This window comes from Equus przewalskii, chromosome 13 (genome assembly GCF_037783145.1).
Source record: "Equus przewalskii isolate Varuska chromosome 13, EquPr2, whole genome shotgun sequence".
NCBI classification, from domain to species: Eukaryota; Metazoa; Chordata; class Mammalia; order Perissodactyla; family Equidae; genus Equus; species Equus przewalskii.
Window position 1 is genome coordinate 44,339,562 of NC_091843.1, and position 16,831 is coordinate 44,356,392.

A 16,831-nucleotide genomic window follows, 5' to 3' on the forward strand; every position below is an offset into this window, starting at 1 on the left:
ATTACTGGGAAGATAAGAATATGTTTGAATAAAGTCTCCCCCCTTTTTTTTCTGGCTTAAACAGGAATAAAGCAAGATAAAACAGCATGAATCCAACCCAACAGGCAGCACAACCAGAGGCTTTTATCCTGTATCTCTGGCACTGAGCCAAAAAATGATCTGCTCGACTTTCCAGTGACGACAGGAGGGTGGGGTGGCGAGGAGGTAACTGTTTTAATGACAAAGTGAATATAGTTTGAACATTAAGACAAAGCTGCTGACAATTGTTGCTGCTGTTTTGTTCTCTATCGAACACTATCAAAGTGTTTAATTTTGGTTGTATATAGTGACTTTTCTGTGGTTTTGATCTGCAGAATTCCTACTTCCCAAAGGACAAAACTCAGGTTGCAATTCCTCAAAACGTTTCATAGGACAAAGTAGAGAAAGCCAGTGTATGTCGAGCGACATTGGATTTTTACAAGACAATTACATTTAACTGTATGATCAACAATACATCACACTGCATGAACATGTTTTTTTGTAAATGTTTATTTAGAAAGATTTTTAAGAAAATTAAAGTGTCTGTGGCAGTTTCTCTAGATGAAAAAAGTGCTAATAGTCACTATGGAAACCAAGATGCAGACAACAAGGAGCAAAATCAGACCTATACGACAATATTTTGAATGCTTCTCTTGTTCTTCTTCTTTTCTCAATAGGGTATCAAAACCAGGTGTGTACATGTCTCCCAACCAAAACCGTAGGTCGTGAGGATTTTCCTAAAAGAAAATTACACGGAGAATAGGATCAATTAGTGATCAATCAGTGTTACCAACTATTTGAGGTTGCAGAACAAGACTGTCAGAAGCCCTGAAGGTCCATGTTCACACTGTCTGGGGGGGAGGGTTAAATGTCCTGGCTCACATAAGAGAGGCCAGGCTTCCCTGAGTAGCATAAACGTGCAGCTACAGCCTCCTGGCTGACCGGAAGTCCCTGCAGCTCCAATTTGCAGGTCTGCTTGAGAATTCGTTAGGAGGTCCTCAGGATTTATTGACTGACATTGGAGGGTCACAGAGTGTTTCCGTCATGTTAGCCAATTTAGTGTCCCTTACATCTTATAAACAATGCTTGTCAATCAGCTTAGTGAGTTGAAATAAAATGAAAATTCCTTGCTTTAGATGAGCCTCAGAGATTTGATTTTGACAGCCTGGTAGGGATAAACATGTTTGATGAGTTTTTCAGTAAATCCAGAAGCTGATTTCCATGGAAGGTGGAGTGAGACCAAGAGTCAAGAGTCCCTTGCATGCTTCTCAACCTGCTGGTCTTCCTTGTAGAGGGCAACAGCATGTTGGTGTACAGAAACTTCGGCACTATTTGACCTTCTGAAGAAAGGATCCAATGTATCCTTCCCCACATCAGCTCCTATTCCTCATTTCTGTTTCTTTCACCAGCCTCATCTTCCTTTCAGCCCTGCCGAATTGTCTTCAACTCAACTTTATCTCCTATGTCCAATAAATCACCTGCAAACCCTACTATCCATACATTTAAAAAAAATACATCTTCTCTTATTATCCCATGTAATGCTTCAGTGCTAGAGATTCAGTGTCTATGCCTGGCATCTAGTAGACATATAACTAATTTATGGTGAATGCTGAATCTCTGTTTTCACAATTCCACCTCAGGCATCATTATTTCTCAACTGAATCATTGCAATGGCTTGCAGCCAGGCTGCCCACCCTCTCTCTGCCTCTCTAGTCTCAGTGGACTTAAAGTCAGCCAGTTTCCAAGGCCAGCCTCAGGGGTGAATGAACTAGCTTCAGACTTAACTGTACACTGCTAGGAGAAGAGTGTGCATGTATGTAGGAAGCTGGGTGGATTCTGGTGATGGCAATACAATTCTTCCCTCACATTGCTACTAATTGCAACTTCCTAGTCTTAGAAAAGCTAACATATTAAAATAAAATTTGGATGACTTGTGCAGGGTAGATGATTTAAAAACCCTTGTCTACTTTACTCTTATCCTTCAGTTTGTTTGTGTCCTAATCAGAGGCCTGCACTTTGCCTGCAAGTTTAATGCCTTCATTCTTCAATGAGAACTTCCATAATGGAGACTATCTTCTCTTACATTCTGCTTATAGCTTGCCTTGTTAACTAAATATGGGGCTTCTTTTCTGCTTTCTTCTTTATGAACTCTCAGTAATTTAGAAAAATGAGAGTGGCCAAAGGCACTTGGAACTTTTACAGCCTGTAAGTGGTGAAAAGATTTCAGAAAATAAGTTAGGGGTTCTGTCTACTAATTATGAGATATGCCTAGGAATGGTCATGAAAGAAGTTGAATTAATGAGGTATGGAAAGAAATTCTAATGAAAACAAAAGTCATGACTTCCGGAAGCATCCCTCAAAAAAAGTTTGTGCTGAAGAATAGCATCATGAAGTCTATAAAGGGGCCTCTGACATGAGGGATTGTTGCTTTGAGGTGAGTGAATGTGCGTGGAGAGGATGGGTAAGGAGGGGGCAGACCCTGGTTTCAGGAAAGCAATGAAAATGCATGCATCGTATTCATGTTCAATCTTCCTAAATATAACTCATGGAATTATCCAACAAAAAAGTTACTACTCATTGCCAATGATGCTCAATTTCCTTAGCCTTACCTTTGAATATTTTCTTTTAGTTTGTTTTTTAGGCTTATTTTTCCATTTTTCTCTTAAACTGTAGCTCCAGCAAAACTGGACTACTCCTTATTCTGATAAACCTTCTCACTTTCTTGTATTTGTACCTTTTCTCTTGTTACTCCTGACAGAAGATCCTCCTCACTCATGTACGCCATCTATATCTTTTGGAATTCTACGCATCCTTCCAGCCTAGCATAGATTAACTTTTTTATGAAATGCTTTTATAATCCAACGTGATTTGTCCTCTTATGAATCTGCACAGCACTATCTACTATTGTTAGTCACTATCCTCTTCCTCTATCTTGTCACTTCTTCCATCTTGCTTTATAGGTACTGTTTGTTACTTTGCTCAGTTAAATGAATTTTTTGAGGGCAGGCACAGTAATATTCATCTTTATTGTCCCCTTGTTATTTATATAAATGACAAAGAGAAGGGAAGAGTCTCTGGTACACAGTCAAGAAATGTTTGTGAAATAAATCAATACTTTTTTTCTAGTTGTAGAAGGTGACTTAGAGGTCCTGATCTTCAGACTACTGATAAAAAACACAAGATTATTGTTCCTATGGGGGAGCACCTGTTATGGAAACTTCTCTGGGAAAGAGGCTACATTAAGAAGGAGATACATTAATTTACTAGGAGATTAAGAAATTGCAAAGACTCTGGACAAGACGATATTTCAAGGAGTGCACATTTGAGATTTTAAAAAGTCTACGATTTTAAGGGTACAAATGCTGTCCCTTTCAAAAGAAAATATCTTCAGGTGCTTAAGGTATAGGGCTTAGAAGAGATACACATTGTTAAACAGAGGGTCCTGGGAAAATGTCAGGCCTTCCTGGTGCTAGGGCAGGCAGAGGCAAGCCAAGGCTGGGTAGGAATCCAGTTCACTCAGAAAACAGAGGGCCACTCTCTCTGCTTTTCAGGTATTTCTAGATCTTCTAAGTGATGAGTAACACCAGGGGGAAAAATAAGAAAGAAAAACTTAAGTTGGGTTTAAGCTGGGTGAATGAGTTCATTGCATACTTCTCCTCTGTTGAAATGTTTTTGTTTTGTTTTGTTACGGAGACACGGGAAAATGTCCAAAATGTAAATGTGCCATCTTAAATCATGGGGTAGGCATGAAAGAAAATGATCTCTCGTGAGAATTGCCTTGCACACTGCCTAAGACAGAGCATTTAATAAACATTTTTGAATAAATGTACAATAAGGAATTCTTAAGTATTTATGAACAAAAACAGTCACAAAACCAGGGGAAAACATAGGAAATTAATTTTCAATAACCTTTTACCTTCCAGGTAAATCTTTCTTCTGTACCACATTGTTTCTTCCTCTCTACACAATACAGATGTTAGTAACTGCTGAAGTTGTAAAACTCAGAACAAATAAATAAACACAAATACTGACTAGAAGAGAGAAAGGGAAGCTAAAGGCCAAAATGACATGGAATCTGGAGATTTCATGTCCAGTGAAGAGTGCCTGTCACCTGCATACCCATTTCTTTTAGGATTATTTAACTGATTTCCCTCATCAGTAGGAGTTGATTCTTAGCCTTGCATACCTTCAGATGCCCAGAAAGGTTCGTGTGCAGGGAACGTTTGTCATAGTCCTCAATGGTCCATGAAGGATTCTTTTTTCTTTCTTCCATAGCTTCCTCCAAACTCATGTCACCATATAGTGGGTTGTTCTTCAGAACCGATGACAGAGGTGGAGGTCTATCTGCAGCGATGGCACCCTCCACCCTGGACCCCCTCATTCGCTGAGCAGTAATAATCCTCTTTTCTCTCTGTTAGGAGGCATAGTGACAAGGCTTCTCTTACCAATGGGCCACCGATGGTAGAGAATGCAATGTGAAATAACTGTACCTGAAAATTTGCTGATTCTGCCTAGAAACCCAATAGATTTGGACAATGAATAAGGAAAGGATTATAGTATCTGGTTTAACCCAGAATCCTATCATTAATTGAGTACTTTCTTTGCGTGCTATCTTGTTCCGCTTTAGAAATCAGTTGTTTAAATGCTATTTTATAACTAGAGAGAAAGAACGCTGTTCTTTAATTTGAATAGAATTCTGAACAAAGCTATTTTTTTCCCAGCTCACTTGCATTGTGATATAAGGGCATTTTACTTCTTTCTATTTATGCATTCCATGACTGATAAAAATGATTTTTAACATTGCTGTATTAATCCAGCAAAGCCAGGATTAAAAGGCATTTATAGATATGCCTTGGTTTTCATGAAAACTCTCTCTGGACTCCTATTTCAGACAGCTTGGAGAACTGGACTAACTTAGCATCGTACCCCTATGTGTTTCTACAGACCAGCTGGCTATTAGATGGCTCTCATATTTACTTTCAGGTTTTTAAAAACTTTTTATTGAAGCACAATATACATATAGAAAAGTGCACCTATCATAAATATATAGCTCAATAAATTTTCAGAAAACTAATAAACCCAAGATTCTATGAAGAAACAGAACATTACCAGCACACCTCATGCTCCCTTCCAGTCACTGCCCCTCCCCCTGCCCAAGGATAACTAGTATCCCAAATTTAACAGTGCAGGCCAGTTTGTACTCATTTTGTATTTTATATAAATGGAATCTTACAATGTATGCTTCTCTGCATCTGGTTTGACCTTCAGACATTTACTTTGTTTTGTTTTTTTTCTCATGACTACAAAACTATCATGAAGTTAGAAAAATTTTAGATTGAAATTTGTTCACCGGCCAAATAAAATTGAGAAGAAACAAAAAACTTATAGAGTAATGCCTCATTTATCATGGGGCATCACAAGAGAGAAATTCCACAGAAGTTAATTTTCAGAGAACAAGTTTAACCCTTAGAAACTGGTGACACATTTCATTAAATTACAGCAACTTTTCAATAAATCTGTCTCACATGTTTAAGCCTTCCTAAAGAGAAGTTTCAATAGCAATTAATATTCCTCTGAGTCATATTTATGATCATCAGTACACTGATTCACTCAGTGCCTATCGGGGTATATAGGTCGCATTAAATATGTGTTTCTATAAACTAAATTGTAAACTAATATTACATATATTTTCCTTCCAAAATGGCTGGTAGGCCAAAAAAAAAAAAAATCATCTAGATAAAACCACTCACATTCTCTTTGGCCTTAGATTTCCCTAATTTTCTTAATCCATACATTTTTTACATACTTAGAGATCAAGTTGGGGATCTTCTCTCATTTTACTAGGTTGTTGGTCTGCTCAAAATCAATTTATATTCTATAACACTGAAGTTTTCAATGAAATAATAAATCATCTTGACTTAGCATTTGTCTTTAAGATGGATGACCTCATAAAAAATGTTTCTGAATGAGGAAAAACAATTTGATATGAAATTTAGATTGTTTCAGCTTAGCATAATTCTGACTCAAGTTTTTTTCTTCAAGGCTAGACATCTTTGATCATCTTTGAAGAAGGATAATTCTTCTGACACTGACAAATTGGCTGTGTCAGTTTTCTTGCCTGCTAGATTATTCCTTGAGCTTCTTAAATAAGAAAGCCCTGTAAATGAGGAAAATACAGTTTCAGGGCCTAAGAAAAATAATACACTCTATTACAAAGTATAAAGACCTTGAAAAACTAATATACAAAAGATAGCAAAAAGAATCAAAGCTATATTCTAAAAAGAACATTCAAGCTCTTAATTCTAAACCATTTTGTTAAAAGTTTGAGGTTCATCCTAGAACATGGTGCCATTTATTTTTGTGTTGCATGACAATTTTATGCCTGAAGAACGTGTGAAGGAAAAATTAATAGAATAACGTTATTAAAAATTTTATGGTAGAATAAAAATTACTAATTATAGTTGGGGTTCATTTGTATTTTGATAATTTTTTCAAATAGCTTAATAAAGAAAAAAAAGCATGTATTTGACTCCAACTTTTCACTCCACAATCTAGATAGACTACGTTAACCAAAAGCAAACTCAACAGTAATTCCATTATTTTAGCCATATGGGCTGTAAAATAATTTATATTTTAAAATATCTGTTTTAGGGGTGCTGGCCCGGTGACATAGTGGTTAAATTTGCACACTCCGCTTTGGTGGCCTGGGGTTTGCAGGTTTGGGATCCTGGGTGTGGACCTAGCATGGCTCATCAAGCCATGCTGTAGCAGCATCCCATGCAAAGTAGAGGAAGATTGGCTCTGATGTTGGCTCAGAGCCAATCTTCCTCATCACCCCCCCAAAAAAAATTGTTTTAAAAAAGTAAAACTTTAAAGCTTACCTAGACTTTTCTGTATTAACCATTATCTTGTCCATTTATCCTCTATACACTTTAATGATTATTTATATTATTTACATATAAGTAAACTATGATTCAATAAAAAAGTGAAATAGAAGACATATTCAGGCAAACAAAAACTGAGAGTATACAATTAATAGGCCAATAGACAAGGAATCTGTAAAAAATACACTTCAGAGAGAAGAAAATTGATACTAGAAGGAAAGATTAAGATTCAAGCAGAAATACTGACCAAAAAAAAAGAAAAAAAGAAAGAAAATTGATAAATATATGTATAAATCTAAGCAAGCATTGATTTTTATGGTAAAATAGAAATAATAACAATAATCACTAACTGTGAGTTTTAAAATAAGAGACAACTAAAACACCAGACGGTGAAAAGTTTAACACAGATATTTTTGATTAGGACATTTTAAGAAATCATTTTGGTGAAAGGATAGAGATACAACTAAAAAGTAGAGAATGAATACATTTCTTCTAAATCAATAGAGCAGTAGAAAAAAGATAAAGGAAAGTTGATCAGTCTATAAGACAAGAAAACCGAAACAAAGAATATTAGGAAGAAAATAGAAAAGTTTCAGAAATAATCACGTTAAATGTAAATAGACTAAGCCCTTTATTTAAATGACAGAGATTGTCAGATCAAATTTTAAAAATTGAAGGGCCGGCCTGGTGTTGTAGCAGTTAAAAGTTCGCATGTTCTGCTTCAGAGGCCTGGGGTTCACCAGTTCAGATCCCAGGTGCAGACATGGCACCACTTGTCAAGCCATGCTGTGGTGGGCGTCCCACATATAAAGGAGAGGAAGATGAGCACAGATGTTAGCTCAGGGCCAGTCTTCCTCAGCAAAAAGAGGAGGATTGACGGCAGATGTTAGCTCAGGGCTAATCTTCCTAAAAAAACAAATTAAAAATTGAATTTAATGACATAACATTTACAAAAGAAATGCCCAAAATATAAGGACTCAGAAAGAATGAGAGTGAAAGAATGTAAAAAGATATAGTGGGCAAATATAAACAAATGAGAGCTGTGTGTTGTGGTGACTGGTTAAATGCTCTCCAATTTTGTTTTCCCTTCCTGAGCATATAGGATGACTGCCTTTCTCACTCTGCCTTGATGTTACATTGGGCCAGCTCTCTTCTGGTTGATGATGTGTGGACAAAAGTAACAGAAATCACTTCTAAGCCTGGCCCCTGCTATCTCCTGTAAGATTTTGGTTCACTTGTCCTCACTTTCTGTTTTTGTGTCACTGTAAGCAAGGGTTCTGAGATGGCAGAGCTATAAGATGAAAGTACTTGAAGTCCTGGGTTACTTCTTGGAAAAGAGATGCCCCAAAAACTTGTCTGCTCTTTCTCAGACTTTTTGTGAGCGTGAAATTTTTTTTCTTTTTAGTTACTCATATTTTGTGGAATGTTTGTCATCACAGTGTAGCCTGGCCTACTATCCCTAATACAGAAAGTGATATCTTGAAATTCCACAAATGTGTAGCCTTGGCTTAGCTGTCAAGAAATGGAAAGGGATGAAAGGGATATCAGAAGCTGGATTGATGGTTATTCATGTCATACAGTGAAAAACATTTGGTATATGTATCATCTGTGGAAAGAAACTTGTAAATAGTCAGAGCTTTTATGTACATATAATGATTCTTGTACATATGTACACTAATCAGAACATTGGTATACTACAAGAAAAAGATGAGATTAGAAAAAGAACTGGACAGTTTGAAAGAAGAAATGAAAGAGAGTAGAGAGAGTATAGAAATTTGATGCATTCTATTGTTGAAAATCTGTTTATAGACCCCAAACACTAAGACATAACTATTTAAAAAAATTGAGCAAAAAAGCCCATTAAAACTTCTCAGCTGAATGAACTGACTCAAGGTAAAGATTGTGTTAAGGGCGTAGTTTCATGACTATTATTCCTAACACCTTATAGGTAGTTGTCATTGAGTCAAAGGATAGAGAAATGGAGGCAGAAAAGCAAAACATTAAAGTCTATTTAAGAGCTATGCCTTCAAAGAACTTTTAGGTGTATTTATTGACAGGTGGAACTGACTGCAAGTAAATAGATATGATTACATTAATAAATAGCTTACTCTAAGTTATTACCAAAGAAACCACAAGCGTAGACCTAAAAAGCTTTTGATTATTTGAAATTAAAAAACAAAACGAATAAAACAACAATAACCCTATACTTCTAAATATCCATAAGTAGGAGTAAACTTTGAAGCCTATACAGCCTTGAAGGAGGGCCCACTTTTCATGTGGCTCAAGGGGATGCTTCCCAGAAGGTGGAATCAGGGAGTATAGAGAACAGCACATCAGGAGGTCTGCTATAAAGCAGAATCATGGCCTGATAAATCTTCTCCATCTTCAAGGAAGGAGGCCCGCACAAACTATTCCCAGTGGGATCTCAGAATTACTTTGGAGTAGTGACTGTTGTGTCTTCCATTTTTCCCATTCAGAAAGGAAGAATTACTGTAGTAATCCTGTTCCTAGTCCAACAGAGTTTATAGGATAGTATGGAGGGGGGCATCTGCCAAATGTAGTGACTGGTTCATGTTGGGATTAGTACCCCTAGGGAAAGGGTGAATGCAATGTGTGGAAAGATGAGATATATATGTATATATATGCTTAACAGAATGATAGACTGTCGCAGGGCCTGGCCAAATGCTCAGTAAACCCATTCCTCTTCATGGGCATACAACAGCTGAGTTGGGACATATGACCAATAGAACTCAGGCTTAACCTCTAAAATCCTTGGAAAGATCATTGACTTACTCTCTCCCTTTCCTATCTACAAGCCTGACAGAGATTCTCATATAGTAGAGCCTCACGAAGGAATAGTCTGGATTCCACTTGGAAGCAGGCCCCTAGGATATCTATACCACCCACATCAGATCTTGTGTGAACGAGAGACAGATTTTATTGTGTTAAATCACTAAGAACTTGGGCATATTTGCTTCTACCACATAACTTAGCCTGACCAACCACTAAGAAAGTATATAAATAACAGACAAAATAGGCTTTCAGGTAAAAGACTTTGTTAGATATAAAGAGTGTTGCTAGAAAATGAATAAAGTGGACATCATCAGTAAAATATAATAATTCTAAACTTGCAGGCACCTAATAAAATAGTCTCAAAATCTATAAAGTAAAACTTAAGATAATTACAAGGAGAAGTGTATACATATAATTTTTTTACCAAGCAGACGAAACAATTATTAAAGATAAAGAGGATTTGAACAATAAAACCAACAAATTTGACCACGCAGTTTACTGACGTCTTTACTAAACAATTGAAAATACTCATTTTTAAAAATATACATTGAATATTTACAAAATTGATAATGTGCTGAATTCTAAAATAAATTTCAAACATTCAATAATATATGGATCAGGCTCTTTGACTATAGGCAACATAGTTAGAAATTTAGATATCAATATCAAAGAAATAATTTAAAGTATCACATTTTGTAGAAATTTCAGAACCATATCAAAGAAATAATAGTGGAAATTAAAAAATGGGGGACAGAATGAAAATAAAAAATGCTACATTTCAAAATTGTTGGCTTGAGCTAAAATGATTTTTGAGGGGGTATTATAGGTGTATATGCTTGTATTATAAAAGCAGAATGAAAAAATTAATGAGGTTATAAGTATCCAGTTCAAAGCCTTAAAACAAAGCCACAGAGTAAATCTAAGAAAACAGTCAAAAGGAAATAGAAGCAGAAATCAATAAATATTACAAAGAAAAAAACCCCAAATATACAATGGAGGGGATCCACAATATTGAAAGTGATTTCTTTACAGGGCTAAATAGATTGAAAATATCTCTGGGAATACTTCTCAGGGGAAAAAAAGGAAAGATACAAACCCACAATGTTAGAAATGTATAGGAAACATGAGAAGAAACATAGCAGAGATTAAGAAATGTAACAGGAAAATAATCTGAGCAGCTTTAAGAATTTATATACAGTTGAGCCATTTCCCACATAATATAACTTACCAAACTTAATTAATAGAAGCAAATAGAAAATTTTAATGAACCTGTGATAATTTGACCAACTGAATCAATAGTTTAAAATCTACCCCAGCCACACACAAATTTAACAACACTAGCTTGAAGGAGTGGTGTAATTAATATTCAGAATTCTTAAAACAGATTATTTCTGTCTTAGTCAAACTCTTCCAGAAAATAGGAAAACAAGGAACACTCTCCAACTCATTTTATCAAGTTAGTATAAACTACAGACAAGGGAAGTAAAAGAAAAGGTAATTTAATTATAGGCTGATTTCTCTTATAAACATGAATGCAAAAGTCATTAATAAAACATTGCTAAACAGAATCCTGCAATATGTGCAAATTATACATACCTGGATAAGACAGTTTCATACCAGAAAACAATGTTTTACCAAGAGGATGGTTTAATATTAGAAGATTAATGTAATTCCCCACATTAACAGGAAAAAACAACACAGAATTTTGTAATAGATTATGAAAAATATTTTCAAAATATTCCAAGCATATTTAAAGCTAACTTTCTTAGCAAACTAGAAATAACAGGGAATTTTCTTAAACTAAGAGAATTTGCCAAAAACTTCCAGGGCACAGTTTACTTAACGGTTGAAATATTAGAAGCATTTGTTTTAGTTTCAGAATTAATACAAGGATGCCAGTAATCACAAACATTCATATATTATTGCGTTGGAAGCCCTAAGCAATACATTAAGATTAGAAAAATAAATAAAAGGAATTAGGGTTGTAAATAATTGAACCAAAACAGCAGATGACATGATTACCTATAGGGATATTTACAGTCAAAATAAAAAAGATTTTAACACAATTTCTGGATTCAAAATCAATATATAATAATCAATAGCATGCAGGAATGATACTTTATTATAAAACATGATTTAAAAGGTCCTATTCTTGAGAGCAATAAGTACTTATAAGTATTTATATATAAACCTAATGACTGTATGCAAAACTTCTATGTGGACTATTGTTAGACAAAATTGAAGGCCATATGAAGAGTTGAATAAGTGGAAATATATATCATGTTCATGGATTGGGAGAATCAAGACCACAAAGACTTCCATTTTCACCAAATTGATCTCTACATACAATGTAATTCCCATCATAATCATAATGCAAACAAGGTATTTTGTGTATATTTCACGTGTGGATGCACAAACAAACTTTTCCTATAAAGCAACTCCCCATTGACCACAGTAATTCTGTTTTCCGAATTACTGGAATGGTTATAGTTATAAAACACAGATTTCATCATGTGATCTTCTTGCTAAAATTTTCCACCAACCCCTCCAAATTTTCAGGATAAAATTTAAAATTTCAGACAACACTCACTGAGCCTTTGTGGTCTGACTCAGGCCTCTCTTGAATCTTATCTCCTGTCTTCCCCTCCATGGAACCAGAGCTCTAGAGTCCCACATGTGCTAATTTAACACACACGGTGTCTTGAGTTCAGGCTTTAGGACCAGAGGTGTTTGGGTCTCGTTTGAGAGTGGTATGGTGGGACAATTTGGGTGTTCTGACAGCACACCATCTATGCTAGATTTCTGATCCTTTTGGAGATTTCGTGAACCGCATAAATGTAGCATAACTTGATAAATCATCTTCTGATATTTGCAACTAAAACCTTGAGCAACTCAGTGATGCTCCTAAGTCTACTTCCTAGATAAAAATTTAAGCACCTCAAAAAGTCCTATAACATCACCCCAAATACAAGCTTAAAAATGAAAGACTATTGTATATGCAGGGCTGTTCTTTTCAAATAGTAAGTGGAGGATCGAGAACAGAGACATTCTTAGACAAGGCATGACGTACATGTTCAGAGACAGATTGTTAAGAAATACAGTTATAGTATACAAAATCTCCCAAGAAAACCCTGAGACTTAAAAAAAGAGGCATTAGAATTCAAGGAGAAAAGATAGCTATAAGACAAAAAAAAGTGAGGAAAGGTGATTCGGAAATAAAGCCAGTAAATGATGTTGTGTAGAAATCAAGGGAAGAGTAACCTCTTACCCTTCGCCTTTCACCCCAGCTCATGGGTTTAGTGCGGAATCCTCCTGGGTTCTGAAATTGATGTGATGGAAGCCAGGAAAAGATAATAAAGAGATTAGTCTGAAAAGATTCTGAAGTCTAACTGCTAATCCAAAAAAAGGCCCACCATCATATCTGAAAAAACATATTTTATCATTTAAACTAAAAAATATCAGCCTTTTCCTTTCATTACCTCGTTTTATGAAGGGATTGGAAGAAATATTTGGAATACAATTCCAAATGCCTTCATCAGATACATGCTCCAAATTATTTTAACAACCAGAAACATTAGAGTTTGGAAAGTTTGTTCATTGCAATGATCTCAAATTTATTGTGAAGCTTCTTTATTTCTCTAGTGAAATAATTTAAGAAGGAGTATAAATATAGTAGAATCAAGGAAATTCCGCTTGTACTCTCTCCCTGCATATACCGGTGACCAGTTTTATCTGCATGAAGGGAACTGACAATGTCCGGGGCTCCTGGCACGCCAGAGAACATCAGTGCCTGCTTTTCTGTAAGTGTGGTATTGCTTTAGCTCATGTAAAAATGACTTAGCGAATTTCCTCTGAAAGTGGAACGTGATTTAAAAAAAAAACTTAAAAGAGAAATAATGGATAGAAATATGATACGTATATTTAAGAATTCAACTTCATATTTGGGATCAAAGGGATCTTTCACTGTTGAGTAACCACTAATTTTGAAGACTATGTTTGTAGTTTAAGTCCTTTGACGTTCCATGAGGTAGTCTGAATCCCAAACAACGTGTTCTGGGGTGTTGTGAGACCGAAGAATAAGCTGGCACAACTCTGAAGTTTGTGTAGATTTCACGTAAGTATAAAATCTACTGCTTGAGTTAGCCACATAGCTTGACAGATGTATTGACTACATTCCCCAACACTACCATCTACACAACACAGACACACACATGCACACACATCCCTCTATCCACAGTACAAACCAGAAAATGCAAGTGGTATTATCTGCTATTTTCCAAATTCTAATGGAAGGGTAATTTCAACACCTTTGGAATATTGGCAAATGACAATAATAATAACAACAATACGTATTTCTTGTACTCTTATATAAAACCCTCTCAGTTGTTTTTACCTCATATTATTTTATTTGCTCTCACTTTTAAGGAAATATGTAAAATGAATATTATACTAATTTTGCAAGTGGAAGTACTGAGGCATGGAACGAATAAGGGCCATAACAGGTGTCTGTCAAACTGGCTCACTGTGGGTTTAAGAAAAGAAACCAAGTTTCTAACCTCTTTATTCAATGTTCTTCCCACTGGCTTCATGTCTCCCCAACAGAGTGAGGGTTTTAAATTAAGAACTACTTAACAGCTGTCACCTTACACATCCCTAACACCTCAATACATCTGGTACATTCAGTGCCTTCTTTCCGGTATCATTACAACTACTTAAAACTTTCACATATCCATTTCTTTTAGATTTATTTTTTATCCAATGAGTATATCACTCCTGGATTTAAGTCCAGCTAAGGAGAGAATTACTTATTGACATATTGCAATTTAAAGTAGTGAATATAATTGTTGTTACTCATAATTTGTACTGCACCTACCCAACTATCTAAATTTATAATCGATTTACTCACTCCTCCATGCATTATTTCAACAGTAAATTGGCCTTTATGCAGTCATTTAACCTTTCTTTTTAGGGTAAAAGGATAACTAAGTCAAATTCATCTGCAGTTTACAATTACCAGTAACATATTCAAAGACAGATGGAGCAGATTTTTACCTTCTTGATTTTTCCTTGAATAACCATTTCAACCCGTCAAGACCTGTTGAGAAATGCCCTTTAAAAACTTTGCATTTCATTCAGGTTTAGGGACAACATTCAACAGAGCTTCAAACTGTGAAGTTCCACATGAAGGAAATAGGTCAACTCCAGTACCAAACAAAAGATGTTAGATCGATGTGTTCCAACCTCAAAGGAATTTATTGGATATGTTTTCTCAGACTAAACTTCATAGCATAGGAGGGCCAAGGTTTCCTGAATTGATTTTTGAATCATTTTTTTCCATGATATAAACAATAATGAAGAAAAAGGAGAAATTTCACTGTATTTAACTTAAACTAAACAAAATACGGAAACAACTACCAGAAAGGTGTATATTGACGGGCGAAAGAGTTTTGAGGCTTACAAAAGGGAAGGATGCACAATTTTTAGAAAGTCAGTTGTCATAATAGCTGCCTCAGAATGGAAATAAATTAAAACCGTATAGGTGGAGGAAACACTTACATAATCATTCGGGTGTACTTGATTTGGAATGATCTCATGATAAAGGTCCCAAGGAGCCCACAAACACACCACAAAGGAGTCACTTTACACCAGGACTCATGAGTAGCAACTGTTTCTTAAAAGAAAACAAATTTCTGCTCAGGGAACTTGAACCACTCCAAGGATTTAAGGACCTGCAGTGGTTTGTGGGTCAGTCACATCTGTTCTGAAATGAAACTCTTCTTCCTGCTTCTAAATTGACTAACCCTTAACCCCATTAGCCCTCACGTCTTCAAACAAAGATTATTCCTGTTTCATGAGCTGTGCAACAGTCAGGGTCTTTATGTTTATTCCAGCACATGGAACACATCACAGTTTTATTCTTCTCTTTCGGTCAGCAAAAAGAAGGACGACGCAAAGAAGAAAGCAAGAAATAAAGTCTGCCTTGGGTTTGAAGGTCTGATTGTTACATCTTGTCCACATGGACACCTGTGGAAAATCAGAGTATCTCAAGTAATAACTAGCACCTTTCCAACGTGGAGAGTTTCATCTGTTTTCTTTCCTTCGATCATTAGGTTTCTATTGTTCTGCTGTCTGAGTCTTCTCTGCATGAAATGAGAGGCAGCCAGTCTAAATGAGGCGGAAGCAAGGTCTCCAGTTGTCTCAAAGGCTGTGTATGAGCCCACGATGTAAGCTTCTGCTGCTTTAGGCTTAGACTACACCAAAACATAGAGGTAGGTTCCCCCAACCAGGGCCCTATTTGCAAATATAAGAATTGGTTTGGAAACTTCTGAATGAAAGGAGTAAAATGAGGGCTAGGCAAAATGTAAAATGAACACAGGCTGAGAAGCTAGTGCTTGGAGAGAAATGCACGGGTGGGAGAATTCACATATTTTATAAAGCCATCAGAGAAAGTCTCCTTATGTTAAGGAAGAAAGACCTTTTCTATGTGGCAAGAGTGAACAGCTACCTTGTTCTCTGTTCCCTATAGCCTTCTTACTGCACAAATGATGAAATGGCAGACAGCAAGAGAGAAATGAGCCGCTGCCCCCATATTTCTGTGCTCTTAGATCTTACCTGTGAGTACACGAGGTTTTGCCACTGTTGTGCAGCAGGATAATTCCCACCTGGAAACCTCACCAGGCTTGCCTGGAGAAGGGCTGAGTTCCTCATTAAAGACTTCACATCGAGCTGCAGGAATTTGTCTGGATGGTTGTTATTTGGCAAAACAGAGAGATCCATGTCTCCCTTCGTTTATTGTGGAAAACAAAGGCAACTGAGGCTGCTCCTGTCAGACCTGTCCATTATTAATGAGCCTGAGGATGCTCTGACTGGCACCTGAAACCAAGTCTCTCAGCTGTACTCGGAAGCCACTCTTGAAACGACACACCAACACACAGGAACAATGACACACCCTGCCTTACCTTTCCCACAACACATGTGCCCACACCCAAGCATCCAGGGTGCTTGACAGATGGGGCTACACTCATTAAATTTAACAGGATGCTGAAATTAGATATGCGTGGCACTTCATGTCTTTCCATACAGTGTCAAAAATAGCAGTTTAAGAGGAACTTTTCCTTGGATAAAAGCTGCCAGAA

At 36.3% G+C, this 16,831-nt stretch overlaps 1 protein-coding gene across 1 annotated transcript; it reads right to left on the reverse strand.

The window, feature by feature from the left end:
• Window positions 1-484: 484 nt before the first annotated feature.
• On the reverse strand, window positions 485-16,616 carry MINAR2 (membrane integral NOTCH2 associated receptor 2). Its single transcript, XM_008516416.2, has 3 exons — window positions 16,308-16,616; window positions 4,205-4,429; window positions 485-755 (listed from the first exon to the last, which is right to left on the reverse strand). Exons 1-3 carry the CDS (start codon window positions 16,470-16,472, stop codon window positions 576-578), a joined length of 570 nt encoding a protein of 189 aa, XP_008514638.1. The 5' UTR covers window positions 16,473-16,616; the 3' UTR covers window positions 485-575.
• Between the last annotated feature and the right edge of the window lie 215 nt (window positions 16,617-16,831).

Excerpts from the sequence above, each read along its gene's own strand:
- MINAR2 (XM_008516416.2), bottom strand. The coding sequence starts at position 16,472 with ATGGATCTCTCTGTTTTGCCAAATAACAACCATCCAGACAAATTCCTG. Across the intron at positions 4,430-16,307 it reads AAAACCTCGTGTACTCACAG|AGAGAAAAGAGGATTATTAC; the intron begins GTAAGATCTAAG and ends GCCTCCTAACAG. Across the intron at positions 756-4,204 it reads ACCTTTCTGGGCATCTGAAG|GAAAATCCTCACGACCTACG; the intron begins GTATGCAAGGCT and ends ATTTTCTTTTAG.